The sequence below is a fragment of the Centruroides sculpturatus genome, unplaced genomic scaffold, assembly GCF_000671375.1.
Source record: "Centruroides sculpturatus isolate CEXI.00-Female unplaced genomic scaffold, Cexi_2.0 scaffold245, whole genome shotgun sequence".
NCBI lineage: Eukaryota > Metazoa > Arthropoda > Arachnida > Scorpiones > Buthidae > Centruroides > Centruroides sculpturatus.
In genome coordinates, this window is record NW_019384465.1 from 438,262 (window position 1) to 453,627 (window position 15,366).

A 15,366-nucleotide genomic window follows, 5' to 3' on the forward strand; every position below is an offset into this window, starting at 1 on the left:
AACATGATTTTTTTTCTGTCTCATGTCAAATTATTCATAATATTCTTTGTCATATATAAAATCACTAATTGATTATACATATTTTTTCATTTAAATGTATTAAACATTTTTGAGTGTGATTTGGCTCATCTTCAGATAAATGCTTAAAAACTCAATGGAATGTTTTCAAACATGAACATATTAACATTTTCAAATATTTTCTAAATTTTCAGTAACTGTCCAAAAATTTTGTGTGACTTAAAATAGAACATTATATTTCTCTATAATTTATTTAATGCTTTTCAATATACACTACATAGTTCTAAAACTAAAACTAACCCAATTATTTTTAAAGCTATATGTTGAGAGAAAATCTTTCAAGATGTATGGTAATTATAGATAAAAATAATAAAAATATCTTAAAGAATTATTCATTTCTTCTAGGAAACAAAACAATTGAAGATGAAGATAAAGACTGTGATAAACATCAACCAGAGGTAAGTATATATATTATTTTCTTAATTCCTTACTTTTCAAACACACCAGTAAGTGCCAAAATATTTATATTACATAACACTGTATAATTTAAGCTTAATAATATAATTAAAATTTAACCATAGCAGAAAGGCAATATTTTTTTGTATTTATTGAAGTGGAATANGGTACTTTATGTTTTAGTTACATTTTAGGAAATTGGTCAGGATTTTGGATTGATAATATAGTATGATATAATTTTTTTATTTAAAATACTGCAAGAAGACTCCCGATTAGCATCTCCATGCAGTCATCTAATTTTCAGGAATGGATCAGTGACATTAAGCACAAGATACCCTTATTTATTTCTTGTTAAGTATTCTCGATATTATTCCTGAAAAAATTTAAGCAGTTTGATTTTCTAGTTTATGAAAAAATTTTCATGAGAGATTTATTGTAGTAGTTCATACCAAAGAAACACACATCTTACACATTATTTTCTGTGGTCATCAATGATCTAGCATGGCAATCATGAGAATTTTAAGTGTGATCTAATTTTGTATGGATTAAAATAGATATTAGATTAGCAGTTGCTAGATATTAATGGTGTAACTATACTCAAATTAAATATACATGTAGTTTTCTAATTGGATCATATTATATATGAAATATACAATTGTATAAAAAATTTAGTATAATTAATTCCTAGTTTTTACTTATAATGATTAAGTTGAACTTCAAACATTAAAAATTTCAAAAATATTTAAATAATACATCAAAAATTTCTAGGATAGAATGAAGTAAATACATTAATTAATGATTTATGTTGTTATCTGATAGAGAAAGCAATATAAAATGCAAGAAAATTAATTAAAAACAAATTTATGAACATTTTCATTACTTATGTTTTTATAGATTTCATTAATTTAAAATAAACAAACAAATGAAAGTGGTAAAAGGGCATGTATTTACTTTGTTAGATGATATTTTAAAAGCCACATTAGTCTGTAAAATGTGTCTGTTGGAAATTTCACTAATGTATGAAGAATGTAATTTGATTTCTAAATGCGTATTTATTAATGTATAACGTATTCAAGTCATTATAATCTACTTTCTTATGATACACTACATGTTCACAGTCATTCCTTTGGCAATCAATCCCCAATCTCATATCTATGTTGTAATTTATAATAAATTTTTATGAGTACATTAATTATATATACATTAATTAAATAACTATAAATAATATTTTAAAGTCTAATAAAGAATAATCAACAATAAGACATAATTAAAATATTATTTGAAATAATATAGTGAAAATAAAAAAAAAAAAGTTTAAATAGACAGATGGCACTTAAATTAAACATCCATTAGCTGTAACGCTCTACAAGACAACAACGGCTAAATGTTAATGTTTCATGGGGTCTATAATATTTGACATTTTGATAAGTTATTAGATTTTTCTGTATTGTATTCAATGTTTTGCTTTGAATTCACTATTTCATTTTTCTTTTTTTTTTAATAAGTGGTTGTCTTCTACTCAAAAATTTCATGTCAGTCAGCCAGTGAGGCTTGTCTAGCTTTATTGGGCTGCAATTTTCAAATTACAGACCTATACATTCCCACTGCTGTGTGTCTGTTCATCCTTCATTAATCTCAAGAAAAGAGTTAGAGAGATGAAAGTCGAGACCAAGTATGGAAAGCTTAAGGGCCAGAAGCCCCAATTAACTATATACAAACATATGGTCTGGACTGAAAGTCACATAATTTTTTTTAAAATGAAAAGATGATTAAAAATTGCAGCTTGGCCTTGTGATGATATCATTTATAGATTATATATCAATTAATATATATCAATGTTTCTAAAGATAAACTACGTTAAAACTCAGCTAAAATGTAAGATTTAATGTGTAACTGGATACTTTTATGACGTTTTTAACCACATATCTATTTGTTGACATTTCATGGTGATGTATTAATCACTCGGTTGTTTTGTTTCTTTCACACATATATAACAATGAAAAGAAAAACTTAATTTTTTAAAAAAATATCTTTAAAAAATTATAATTTTATTATGATTAGGATGAGAAACTTGAACGATAAAACATCCTGTAAGTTTATTATTCTGGAAGATCATTCAGAACAGGAAAGAAAAGTTACTTTAAATTCAAATACGATGAAATTGAATTTCCTTCTTTTTTTAATAGTTTTTGTTTCTTTGACCAATATATTCCAAGAAAAGGAGCCAAAAATATTTTAAAATTTTTATATTAAGATATAAAATTATATTTAACATGGTCAGTGCTTAAAATGCTTTGAAGCATCCTATAATGCCTCACCCAATATGCCAAGGATGCTTGTGTGCATCCTTGGTGTGATTATATTATCACTTGGGGAAATTTTATCCTTTGTTTATAAGAAAGAAGGTTTATTTTTTATTGTTGTATACTTCAAAGAATATATTTCATCCATTAATTTTGTATTATGATAATCTGTTTTCATACACTACAAACTTTGATGGTTTATATTTAATATTTATTTACAAGAATTAAATTAAAGACAAAGTAATTATATAAATTAGGGGTCACCAAACTACGGCCCGCAAGGTCAGTTCATCTGGCCCGCTATTGTACCGTGCCATAAATGAGCTAAAATATAATTGTTTACATGGAAATATCATAGATTGTAGATAAACTTACTATGTAGAAAAAATTAAAATAAGTGTAAGTACAAAATGCCAAAATTGGTCCAATCTAGTTTTTGCATCTGACAGTAATTTGATATTTAGGAAAATCGGCGAAATAAAAAATTTGGCAACTTTTTGCCACTTTGGATATCAGAATGCTTTTTGTGTAAGTACCTGCAATGAAGTTTCTAAGAAAAGTGATTATAAGCTTACTGCAGCCATTGTGTTTGTGTATTAGTAAATAAATATATTGGTTGTCTTTATTATTTGTGTATTCAGTATACTGTATTGAACAAAATGTTTATGCGGCCCGTGCTCATCATTCTCTCAGTTATGTGGCCTGCTGTAAAAAAAGTTTGGTGACTCCTGATATAAATCAACAATGAAGATATTAATAGTTATTATTATTTAATATTAGTTACTTTTTTTTTAAAGTTGACTGTATGCATATACTGTACTTATATACACACATAATCCACTTCACATATATATATATCTGTTTTATATATATATAAAACAATTCAATATAATTCAAATATATATATATTTGAATTATATTGAATTGAATTTGAAATATGGAATATGGACGTGATTGTTATTCTTACTTTTCAACTGTTAAAATAGCTTAAGAGACTTACAATGAATTCTAGATAGTTTGAACAAGTTAAAAAAAATAAAATTTAGATTTAAATTAAAGCCGAATGACTGTTATATTAAGTAAAATAAAACAGATATAAATGTCCAAATATATAGTTATACTGTATATTAAAGCCAAATCATGTTGGGCTATATTACTACTACTATTGTTAATTAAACACTAAGTAATTTTGCACTAGAGGCAAGCATTAGGCATCATCTCTTGCTAAATTTAATAATTATAATTAAATTAATATTTTAATAATTAATTTAGAAGTATTGTAACATTACTGGCAACGCAACCTGCATGGTAAGCGGAAATTGTAGGTTTGAGTGCCACTTCGGGCCAATTTTTTTCTTCCAGTACCTTCTAAATCTTTAGAGCTTTAGTGAAATAAAACTTCTAACAATCAGGTTAAGTAGTGTATTCATAAACAGCTGGTTTTTTCTGTGATTGATTAAGAGTCATTTTTAATTCATTCGACTGTCTGTTAGTGAAAAAGAAAGTTCTAGCATTTGAAAAGATTGAAAATAATTTAGAGAATATAGAGGACATTGTTTTAAGATTAATACAGTTAAATCATATTTTAATGTTTCATTTATTTCTATGTTGTTTAATATATTCATTTAGAAACAACATATCAGCAAAATATTCTATAACTATTGATATCTATTTCATTAAATATGGAAAATGGCAAATAAATATGCAGTTATATCCCAAATTTATAATTATAATATATTTGCAAAAACAATTTCATGTTTTGTTAATTATCTCAACCAAAATTAATGAAAATTCCTTGATGTTTCTTAAATTTTATGTAATGTAATTAATAAAAAGTAGTGCTTTACTTTTTTCAAATATCTGGGAATTTATTGATACAGTATTATATTTTCATATTTGATATTAAAAGTATAAAGGCAATATATATATTAATTTCTTCTATTACAAGCTTGGAGGTTGAAGTACATCAGTTTTTGTACTTCAACCTCCAATGGTTCATTTCTGAATACAGAGCTGTTGACCCATATCCAGAAGTGAACCATTTTCAAGATAAAGATTGGTAAAAAATAATAAAAAGCTGTTATTTCATAAATTTAATAACTTTATTTAATTTCTTAATGGAAGGTTGTCACAGGAACTGTTCAAAGTGATAGCTTTTGATGTTGTTACAGGGATAGTACCTAGATTGGATATTTATATAAAACATTCTACCAGAAATTTCAGACATGTCCTGGATAATGTATAATGTACTGTGGTTACAAGTTGTGCAGTAAGATGTTTCTCAAATTCCACAAGTGTCTTGTACATTAAGCTCTTTAAATGGCCTTTAGGAAGAAATATAGTACAGTTGAGAGAATTATGATGGACAATCCACAGGTCTACCTCTACCAATCTGTCTTTCTCTACATTTTCTGTTCGGATAGTTTCAGACAGCATGAGAGAAGTGCACTGGTTATCATCATGTTGGAACTACACTTTTTTAACTTATTCCACATAAAATATCTTCTGACAGTTCAGGTAACAACCTATCATTAAGAAATTAAATAAAGCAATGAAATATCATCAGACTTTTTATTGTTATTCATCAATTTTTATCTCAAAAGTGGTTCATTTCTGGACATAGGTCCACGGGACAAAAATTGATGTACTTGGTTCACTCTATATACTATCCAAGTTTGTAATAGTGATTAAGTAACACTGTTTGTATGTGCATACTATGTACTGTTATGAAGTCTGTCGGGATAGAATTCTCTGGATGTATGATTCCTGCCTTTTTTTCTTTTTCAAATGAGTGATGGTTGATGCTGTAGGAACTCATATCGAGAAACGACTGTTAATTTTGAAAACAGGATAGCTGATTGACTGCTGAGCATCGGACCACCTGCAGACCTATGCTGATTGGTCAATCAGTAGCACTGTCAATCCATATAAAAAGATTGAGTTTAGGCGGGAAAGTTAAGTTCTCCTAAGTTCACCTAGGTTGAACTTCGATAGAGTTCTGTAGGAACTTCAGGTTAAGAACGTTAAGTTCGGCTAAGGGAACTCAGGAGTTGGTCAAACGAACTTGTTGAAGCAAGGTTGCTTTCGTCTCATCTGTTTTCTTCAACAAATGTCGGAGGGAGTATACAACTAATTACTACTCAAGGATTGTGTCGTAAGGTGTCTTTTCGACGGACCTGTTAAGGATTAATTGACTACTTGGACTCTAATATATTTTGTGTGTGTGAAACCTATGTTCTAAATATCTCAAACATTGTAATTTGTAGCTCTTGTGAACAATGTAAGTTTATGTAAGTTTTATTTGATGTTATAAACATTTGTGAACTGTGATTTGGAATTTGACTAAGTCGATATGTTGTTATTATTTGTACATTATCCTAATCTATATTCTTATTCATTTTTATATTTTCCACTTCCTGAAAAATTATAGTATAAATTTATTTGTCATCTAGTCTTCTGGCTTAATCAATATCCAGTTATACATTAATCATATACATTAAATTTTGTCGTCTTTTTTTATAATGTAAGTAAGAAACACTATCTATCTCAACAGATATTCAGTATAAATAACCTACTGAAAGATTTTATAATATTTGTGAATAGGGTATAAAATTCATTTTATATTAATTAAAGTAACATTTAAATGTATAATTTAAAATATTAAAGAACTTTTGAGTTAGAAGACAACAGAAGATAAATGTTTTCATAATGTTTCTAGCCAGTAATTTGATGAATAAAACAGAATTTTGGTATTCTGTTGTATGATCTGATTGTTACAATCCATCAAGTCTTTATAGCAGTGATTCTCAACCACTGTACTGCAGCACTTTAGTGTGATATGAGATTTTTTAAGTGTGCCGCCACTGCGAATATCTATACATAAGCGACGTCAGACAAGTAGTTTAATCGGCTGTACCTTCCTAGAGCGCTTTTGGAAATTGTACCGGTAACTGCCAATAGTTACCAAGGCGTTTAGAAAATGTGACCTAAATAACTAACTACATTTAAAAATCACTGTTATGATGTCACTGGTTGTCCTGTAGTACTTACCGAAGTAACTGTGTATGCCGCCAAATTTTTAAATTATTAAAAGTGTGCCATGACGAAAAAAGGTTGAGAATCACTGCTTTATAGTATAATGAATCACGGTTGTTAAAGGAGTTTTTTATGTGTTGTTTCATTTCTGTTCTATTTATCAAATAATAAATATCAGACAAAATAATCTTAAGCTTAGTTCATACAAAAAATGAATTGCTGGCAAAAGCAGGAACAGGAACAAATACTGCATAATCAGTGATGTCCTTTAAGGCAAATTTTTCTGTTCTGTGCATCACAACTGCATATTAACATGTACTTTTTCATCAGCAAAGGTTATTTGCCACTAATCAGAATGATGATTTCTGAAGAGAGAGGGGTTTAAACATGGCAGCTATGAAGAATATACTTTTTAATTCTATTCTTAGTGATTATAATTAATTTTGAAATTTTCTTTTCACTAAATAAATAGAATAGACAAAGTAAGCATAAAAATCAGTTTGCTGGTATCTCTATAATCTTGTTTTAACAATATTTGCTGCTTTTCCCATATTATTGTATATATTGCTGTTCCTGTCTTATGAAACAGCAGTGGGAATTAAATTTTCTATGCAAAAATAAATAATTTTACATTCTGCTTTTATTTTTGTTATCTGAACTAAGCTTACAGGGGAAGGTTACAATGTGGTCTCTGGGGATTTCAATAATACTGTCTGTGTGGATGAACCTTTATTGAGCAAAGGATAAAATTGTGCTTTTTCAAATGTTTTCAAGAAAATTAGTTAAAAATCTCAAGCAATGTATGAGTAAGTTTAGTGGGACCTTTCATCAAAGATCTCATTGTTTGGCAGCAGCATGAACTTACTCATACAACTGAAATTGCTGGTTTTTATCTCAATAAGTGAACTTTTCTTCTTTCAAATCAATGCAATTGCTATGTAAAATAATTGTAAATTATATTATTTTTGTCTATTTTCTATTAAAAATGTGCATTTTCTCCTCCTTGAAAATTTAATTTCAAAATTATCATATGTTAAAAATAAATTTAAAGTTTGTTTTTAAAACTCAAATAATTAATTATTTTATAGTTTATGATGTTTTTATTCTTATAACTTTAATTTATTTTTACTGTCTGTCTGTTATATGAGCTGTGAAAAATGTTTATGATATAAACTAGTCATGAGCAACCTACAGCCTGCAAGGTCCTAATGTGTAGCCCCTGGGGCTTTGGCAATGTAATTTTATCTTTTTGTTTTCTCTCTTGTGCCATTATGGAATCTTAATTAAGCAGATATTTATGAAATTAACTTCTTCTCGATAACTGGATTGTTAACTAAGTACACCAATCAACCTTTGACAATCCAATAAGTAATTTAATGTAAATTCAACAAACATTTTTAATCTTAAACAAGATCTGCTTCAGATCAACAACATTCTAAATTAGTTCTGTGCATTCCAATTTGCAATGTTGTTGATCTGAAGCAGATCCTGTTTAAGATAAAAAACATTTGTTAAATTTACATTAAATTATTTACTGGATTGTCAAAGGTTTTGATTGGTGTAAGCAGATACTTATGATGAAGAACATTCAAACTAAACTTGACCAGTGAAAAATGAGAATAAACTGCATATAACTAGTTTCCATATCATTAGTATTTATTATTTTAGTATCTGTGGTGTACCAACATACTCCATAACTGGCGTATGTTGATACTTGAAAGACTTTTAACTGCAACTCTATAAAAAAAAGTATGTGGCCTACCAGAAGCTTATGAACTTTACTTGCATACCTCACCAGAAAAGGTTGTTCAATGCTGATATAAACAATAAAAAACCAGAGAAGGGACATTAAAACATGATTTTTTTTCTGTCTCATGTCAAATTATTCATAATATTCTTTGTCATATATAAAATCACTAATTGATTATACATATTTTTTCATTTAAATGTATTAAACATTTTTGAGTGTGATTTGGCTCATCTTCAGATAAATGCTTAAAAACTCAATGGAATGTTTTCAAACATGAACATATTAACATTTTCAAATATTTTCTAAATTTTCAGTAACTGTCCAAAAATTTTGTGTGACTTAAAATAGAACATTATATTTCTCTATAATTTATTTAATGCTTTTCAATATACACTACATAGTTCTAAAACTAAAACTAACCCAATTATTTTTAAAGCTATATGTTGAGAGAAAATCTTTCAAGATGTATGGTAATTATAGATAAAAATAATAAAAATATCTTAAAGAATTATTCATTTCTTCTAGGAAACAAAACAATTGAAGATGAAGATAAAGACTGTGATAAACATCAACCAGAGGTAAGTATATATATTATTTTCTTAATTCCTTACTTTTCAAACACACCAGTAAGTGCCAAAATATTTATATTACATAACACTGTATAATTTAAGCTTAATAATATAATTAAAATTTAACCATAGCAGAAAGGCAATATTTTTTTGTATTTATTGAAGTGGAATATTGCATTAAGAATATCGTATCCTTCTATAGTAATCTCTTTACCCTTTTTTCCTAATAAAAATAATTTGTAGTGTTAAATATTTCTTAATAAAGTGAAAACTTGAAAATTAGTAAGGTGCATTTTTCTTCTTCTATTGCAGAAAGTCAAACAAAGGAATTAGGGTTCATAAAATTATCATTAAAGAAGTAGGATATTTTCTTTTCTTTCATGTTCTTTGAGGGCTCTGTTTCATTTCATTTATTATTTTTATTTAGAAATTAAAATCTTTGAAGCTCTATTCATTATATAACAATATTTATTCTGCTTCTTTGGCTGCAATCGAATCGTATGTGGTACCTTATAATCAATAGGATTCTGAAAAATAGAGATCTGTTTAATTGTTCTCAAATTTATTATGCAGAAATTACTTTCAAATCTTTTACTGGAATTTTAAAAACATAAATAATCAATAACTATTCCACTGCTTCGAAAACTGCACTCTCATTAATACTAATAATGCTACAACAATACCTTTAAATGCGGCATAATTTTAATTATACTTTAACATCTTTGATTTTTTTTAACGATCTTCTTCAAGGAAAAAAAATATAGAAATTGTGAAATTATGTTCTCCTGCATTAACTTTCAAATCAAATTAATAATTTTCATACTGACGGCATTCTTCTATATTTAGAATGCATTTTTCTTTCTTGAAGAAGGTCATTAAAAATGACTGAAAACTTTAAAGTATAATTAAAATCATACTGCATTTAAAGATATTGGTATGACATTAGTAGTAATAACTATTCATTTGAGACAGAATTATTCAAACATTAATAATACAAAAATAAGACTTGTTTTTATTATGCATAAAAGACCATATTTTTCTGTCTGTTTAAATAATTACAGAAAATTATAATTTACTTTTTTAATTCATTTTTTAATAATTAAAACTCATTCTGTAATGGGTGGATAGAAGTGTTTTGGCTACAGTGGTCCTCATTATATCACTCATTTGGATATATTGTGTTTTGTCTTCCAAATATAAAAATGCTTTAGCCACGATAGATATGTTGGTTATGCACACCATCAGATATCTGATATCTGATATATGTATGAAACAAGGGGCTACTGTGTTAAGAAACAGAATATAGCAGTACAGTACAGTGCAAACTTTAGACTTGGAGTATTATTGAAATAAATATAACAATCTTAATGTTAGTTCTTGTTGCGAAATCTTTTTTTTTTTTTTAATTCTGATAACTTTGTTGATGATTGTGGTATGAAACAAAAATATAAGAAAATACTAAGGTTGAAAGAATAATATGGGATGCTTTAAATTTCCATAGGAAAATTTTATGAAGAAGAGAAAAAAGAAAGTTATGTGACAAATTTAAAATATTTACAGAATCCTGACAAACTCCAAGAACTATAATTTTTTACCAACTAAATTTACTTTATATTTAGATTTATGAAATGATTCTAGACTAAATTTTAACAACACGATGTTAGAACATTTGCTGTAAGATGTGATGAATATAAAAACTATGTATTGTCTAAAGTGATTTTTGTTGATGATGTATTATTAAGTTTTAGTGAAAGGAGCTAACATAGCAAAAATTTATAGAAAATTGTTAGAGAAATTAATTAAGAAATGTCACATTTTCTTAATATTTTTAATTCTGTAGCTGAAGAGGGTCAGTCAAAATGTATTTAAGGTTAATGTATGAACTATCATGAAAACTTATAAATTTTATTCTAATCAGTTTGTGAAATGCTGTATTTCAATTATTTCTTCATCTGAATAAATGATATAACTGTTCCAACATGCTTCAAATTTTTTAATGTGAAACAAGTATTAGTGTTTTAAAATCTAAAATATTTTCTGGTATTTGATTTTCTTTTACTAATTGATAAAAAAAATACAGATTCATTACAAATTCTGTCCAAAATTTCAACAAACTATGTATGTATAGTCTACTGTTTATAATGCAGTAGAGCGTCGTTTATCCGAAACGTCAGTTATCCGAAAGAATTCCAGTCGGCAAATTTAAATTTTCGCTAGTGCTGTGGCGCTGNATTTGAATTATATTGAATTGAATTTGAAATATGGAATATGGACGTGATTGTTATTCTTACTTTTCAACTGTTAAAATAGCTTAAGAGACTTACAATGAATTCTAGATAGTTTGAACAAGTTAAAAAAAATAAAATTTAGATTTAAATTAAAGCCGAATGACTGTTATATTAAGTAAAATAAAACAGATATAAATGTCCAAATATATAGTTATACTGTATATTAAAGCCAAATCATGTTGGGCTATATTACTACTACTATTGTTAATTAAACACTAAGTAATTTTGCACTAGAGGCAAGCATTAGGCATCATCTCTTGCTAAATTTAATAATTATAATTAAATTAATATTTTAATAATTAATTTAGAAGTGTTGTAACATTACTGGCAACGCAACCTGCATGGTAAGCGGAAATTGTAGGTTTGAGTGCCACTTCGGGCCAATTTTTTTCTTCCAGTACCTTCTAAATCTTTAGAGCTTTAGTGAAATAAAACTTCTAACAATCAGGTTAAGTAGTGTATTCATAAACAGCTGGTTTTTTCTGTGATTGATTAAGAGTCATTTTTAATTCATTCGACTGTCTGTTAGTGAANGCAACAGAGAAAAATTTCAACATGGGATAAATTAATATATTTTTTCATACATAATCAGTTATCCGAACAACACCAATTCCCAATTGATTCGGATAAACGATGCTCTACTGTATAATATTGTAATATATCAGAGGTGGCCAAACCTTTTCACTGTAGGAGCCATGCACTGCCTACTAGAAATACGTGAGAGCTGCATCCTCTATTAGAATACCTATTGGCAAGTCCATCATATATTTATATATACTTTATAGTTTAAATATTGTAGTTTTCACTGTTTTACAGTAAATATTATTTTACTTTACCGATACTTTATGACAGATAACTGTGTAAACAATCATTTAACTCCTTTGACTTTATACTGTAAGCTTTCAGTTGCCTGTTCAAGATTAAGTTGTGAGTTATGCTTACAATCCTTGAGTATATTAAACTATGTAATAGTCAAAAAATTTACGAAGATATTATATACAAAGTTCATAAAAAGAAATTGTATAAACATATGTGAGCCACAATAAGGGTCTAGAAGAGTCACATGTTGTTCACAAGCCACAGTTTGTAATTGGGCTGCAATTTTCAAAAACTGTAGACCTATAAATTCCCACTGGCATTCATCTGTTGTCTGTCTGTCATTCCCTAATCTTGAAAACAGAGTTAGATAGATGAAAGTCGAGACCAGATGTGGGAATCTTAGGAGCAGGAGACTACAGTTAAATATATATGAACTTCTGGTTTGTAACAGAAGTTACATTATTTCAATTCAAAAATTTCCTCTGAAGTTAAATGGATGACTAGCATGGACAGAAATAACAGGAAAAGTATGATGTACAGAGGCAAGACAGTACTAAAATTGAGAACATTGTGATGAAAAATTACAGTCTGGCATTGTGATGATGTCACAATAAATAATTGCTAGTATACTTTATATTTGGATAAGTATAGATAATAAGAATTTGTAAAGATTTTAAAATATTTTTATTTGTAATAATTTAATATCAAAAATATAAAATTGATATAATTATTTTTTAGATATCAAGCCTAACATCCATATCTGAAGCTAAAGAAGAAGAAATGAAACAAAAATTATCTTTCTCAAAATATACCATAATTACTAAACAAGAGTTGAAAAATGTCCAGAAAACACTTACTACAGACTGTGAAATATCATTTAAAAAGAAAGAAAAACATTCAAAACAGAGAAAAAACAAAAAAGAAAAATTGCTCAAAGGACGTTTTAGGGTACGCACTCAGAAATATAATTTTTTTAATCAATAAATTTTTAAACATTTATATATTAATAAAATAAAAATACATTTATTTCAGATTGGAGACTATATAACTTTATTTAGTGATCTCAAGAAAGCATACCCTCCAATCTGGAGAATTGAAAGCAAATCTATTTTACAAAGATTTGAAACATTTAAGAAAGATGGAAAAACATTATATAACAACACTTCTTCAGTATGTATACTTTTCTATAAAGAATAGGGAAGTTGCGTAAAATTTTAATTTTCGTAATATAAGTTTTTTTCTTAAAGTGCACAAAATGCTTATGGTGAATAAATATTTTAAAAAACTGTAAAATTATTTAAAAAATCAATCTTAAAAGTATGAAAAACAATGATTTAGGCATGTGATGTTAAATTATACTCCTATTGAGATATTAAATCATACAGTTTGTTTTCTTAGTCTTGCTACTAAAGTGATTGATGTTTCGTGTTTTATATATTGATTAAATGTTGTTATTAATTGTTTTTCATGCTTTACACATAATTCTGTTAAATGTTATATTTATACGAATTACAAATTAATTATTTTAAAAATTTGTAAACTATGGATCTGGGTTTCAATTATTCACTAAAATGTTTTTCTGAAGTAATAACTTCAGAAGTTATTATTAATATAGTTTTCATTTTCTTCACATATTTAAGCTTCAACATCCTGACATATTTGTGATGATGTACGTAGTTTACATTTGTTAGTTATTGTATTAATTGGTGAACTGCTCCTATAAAAATAACAGTTTCTTCTTATGATTGTTAGAAATTAAATAATAGTGACAGACAAAGTAGTTAAGATGTTAGCCTGTTTCTCTGGGAAATCTGGAACAAATTTGGGTGGGTAACTTTCTGGGAATTTTTGGGGGCAGTTATCCCAGATGTGTTGTTTCTCATCACCAACCAAACCTACAATGGATTGAAAAAAGGTGCCCTCTTAGTACTACAGTGGAAAGAGTTTCAAAAAATTCAAATACTAGCAGACTTATTTATCTTAATTATCCTCTTAAACTCTACAGATTCATTTATTTTTAAATTTGTTACTCCCTAAAATATCTTTATATACACTAAGTTACTGTAAGATTTGATTATCCTTTATCCTGGTAATATGTCTTATTGTTATTTATTAATATCATTGTTTAAATATAAATAACAAATGTAATAATCACTTCTAACTTTCAACTGCTTCCTCAAATGAAATTATATTTTTTACTTAAATCAAAATGATCTTTGTACTAATAACAGTCACTTAAATTGGAAAGTGGATCATACTGCATTTTTCTCATTATACTGAAAAGAGTAACTTATTTTGAGTATTTGAGAAGGAACTTTTACACATTGGAAGAATATAATATTTATAAAAACCTTTAAAAATTTTTTTGTAGCTAAATTATAATTAAAAATTAAAAAAACCGATGACTACTATTGTAACAACACTTCTACAGGATAAAAAGTACATGTTGTTGAATGTTATGATGCTCTGTGAACCATATAATGTTACAACATTCAGATCTTATCCACTTATGTTTGAGAAGAAATTCTTGTGTTGCCTGTTCAAGATTAAGTTGTGAGTTATGCTTACAATCCTTGAGTATATTAAACTATGTAATAGTCAAAAAATTTACGAAGATATTATATACAAAGTTCATAAAAAGAAATTGTATAAACATATGTGAGCCACAATAAGGGTCTAGAAGAGTCACATGTTGTTCACAAGCCACAGTTTGTAATTGGGCTGCAATTTTCAAAAACTGTAGACCTATAAATTCCCGCTGGCATTCATCTGTTGTCTGTCTGTCATTCCCTAATCTTGAAAACAGAGTTAGATAGATGAAAGTCGAGACCAGATGTGGGAATCTTAGGAGCAGGAGACTACAGTTAAATATATATGAACTTCTGGTTTGTAACAGAAGTTACATTATTTCAATTCAAAAATTTCCTCTGAAGTTAAATGGATGACTAGCATGGACAGAAATAACAGGAAAAGTATGATGTACAGAGGCAAGACAGTACTAAAATTGAGAACATTGTGATGAAAAATTACAGTCTGGCATTGTGATGATGTCACAATAAATAATTGCTAGTATACTTTATATTTGGATAAGTATAGATAATAAGAATTTGTAAAGATTTTAAAATATT

The 15,366-nt window shown here is 27.3% G+C and overlaps 1 protein-coding gene across 1 annotated transcript in view; it reads left to right on the forward strand.

Moving 5' to 3' along the window:
* The window catches only part of LOC111621017 (coiled-coil domain-containing protein 82-like), a 40,901-nt gene that overhangs the window by 13,027 nt on the left and 12,508 nt on the right, over positions 1–15,366 (forward strand). Inside the window, exons 2-4 of the mRNA XM_023363056.1 lie at positions 424–476; positions 12,977–13,186; positions 13,271–13,408. Of these exons, the coding sequence (XP_023218824.1) occupies positions 424–476; positions 12,977–13,186; positions 13,271–13,408 (401 nt within the window). The remainder of the gene's footprint in view (positions 1–423; positions 477–12,976; positions 13,187–13,270; positions 13,409–15,366) is intronic.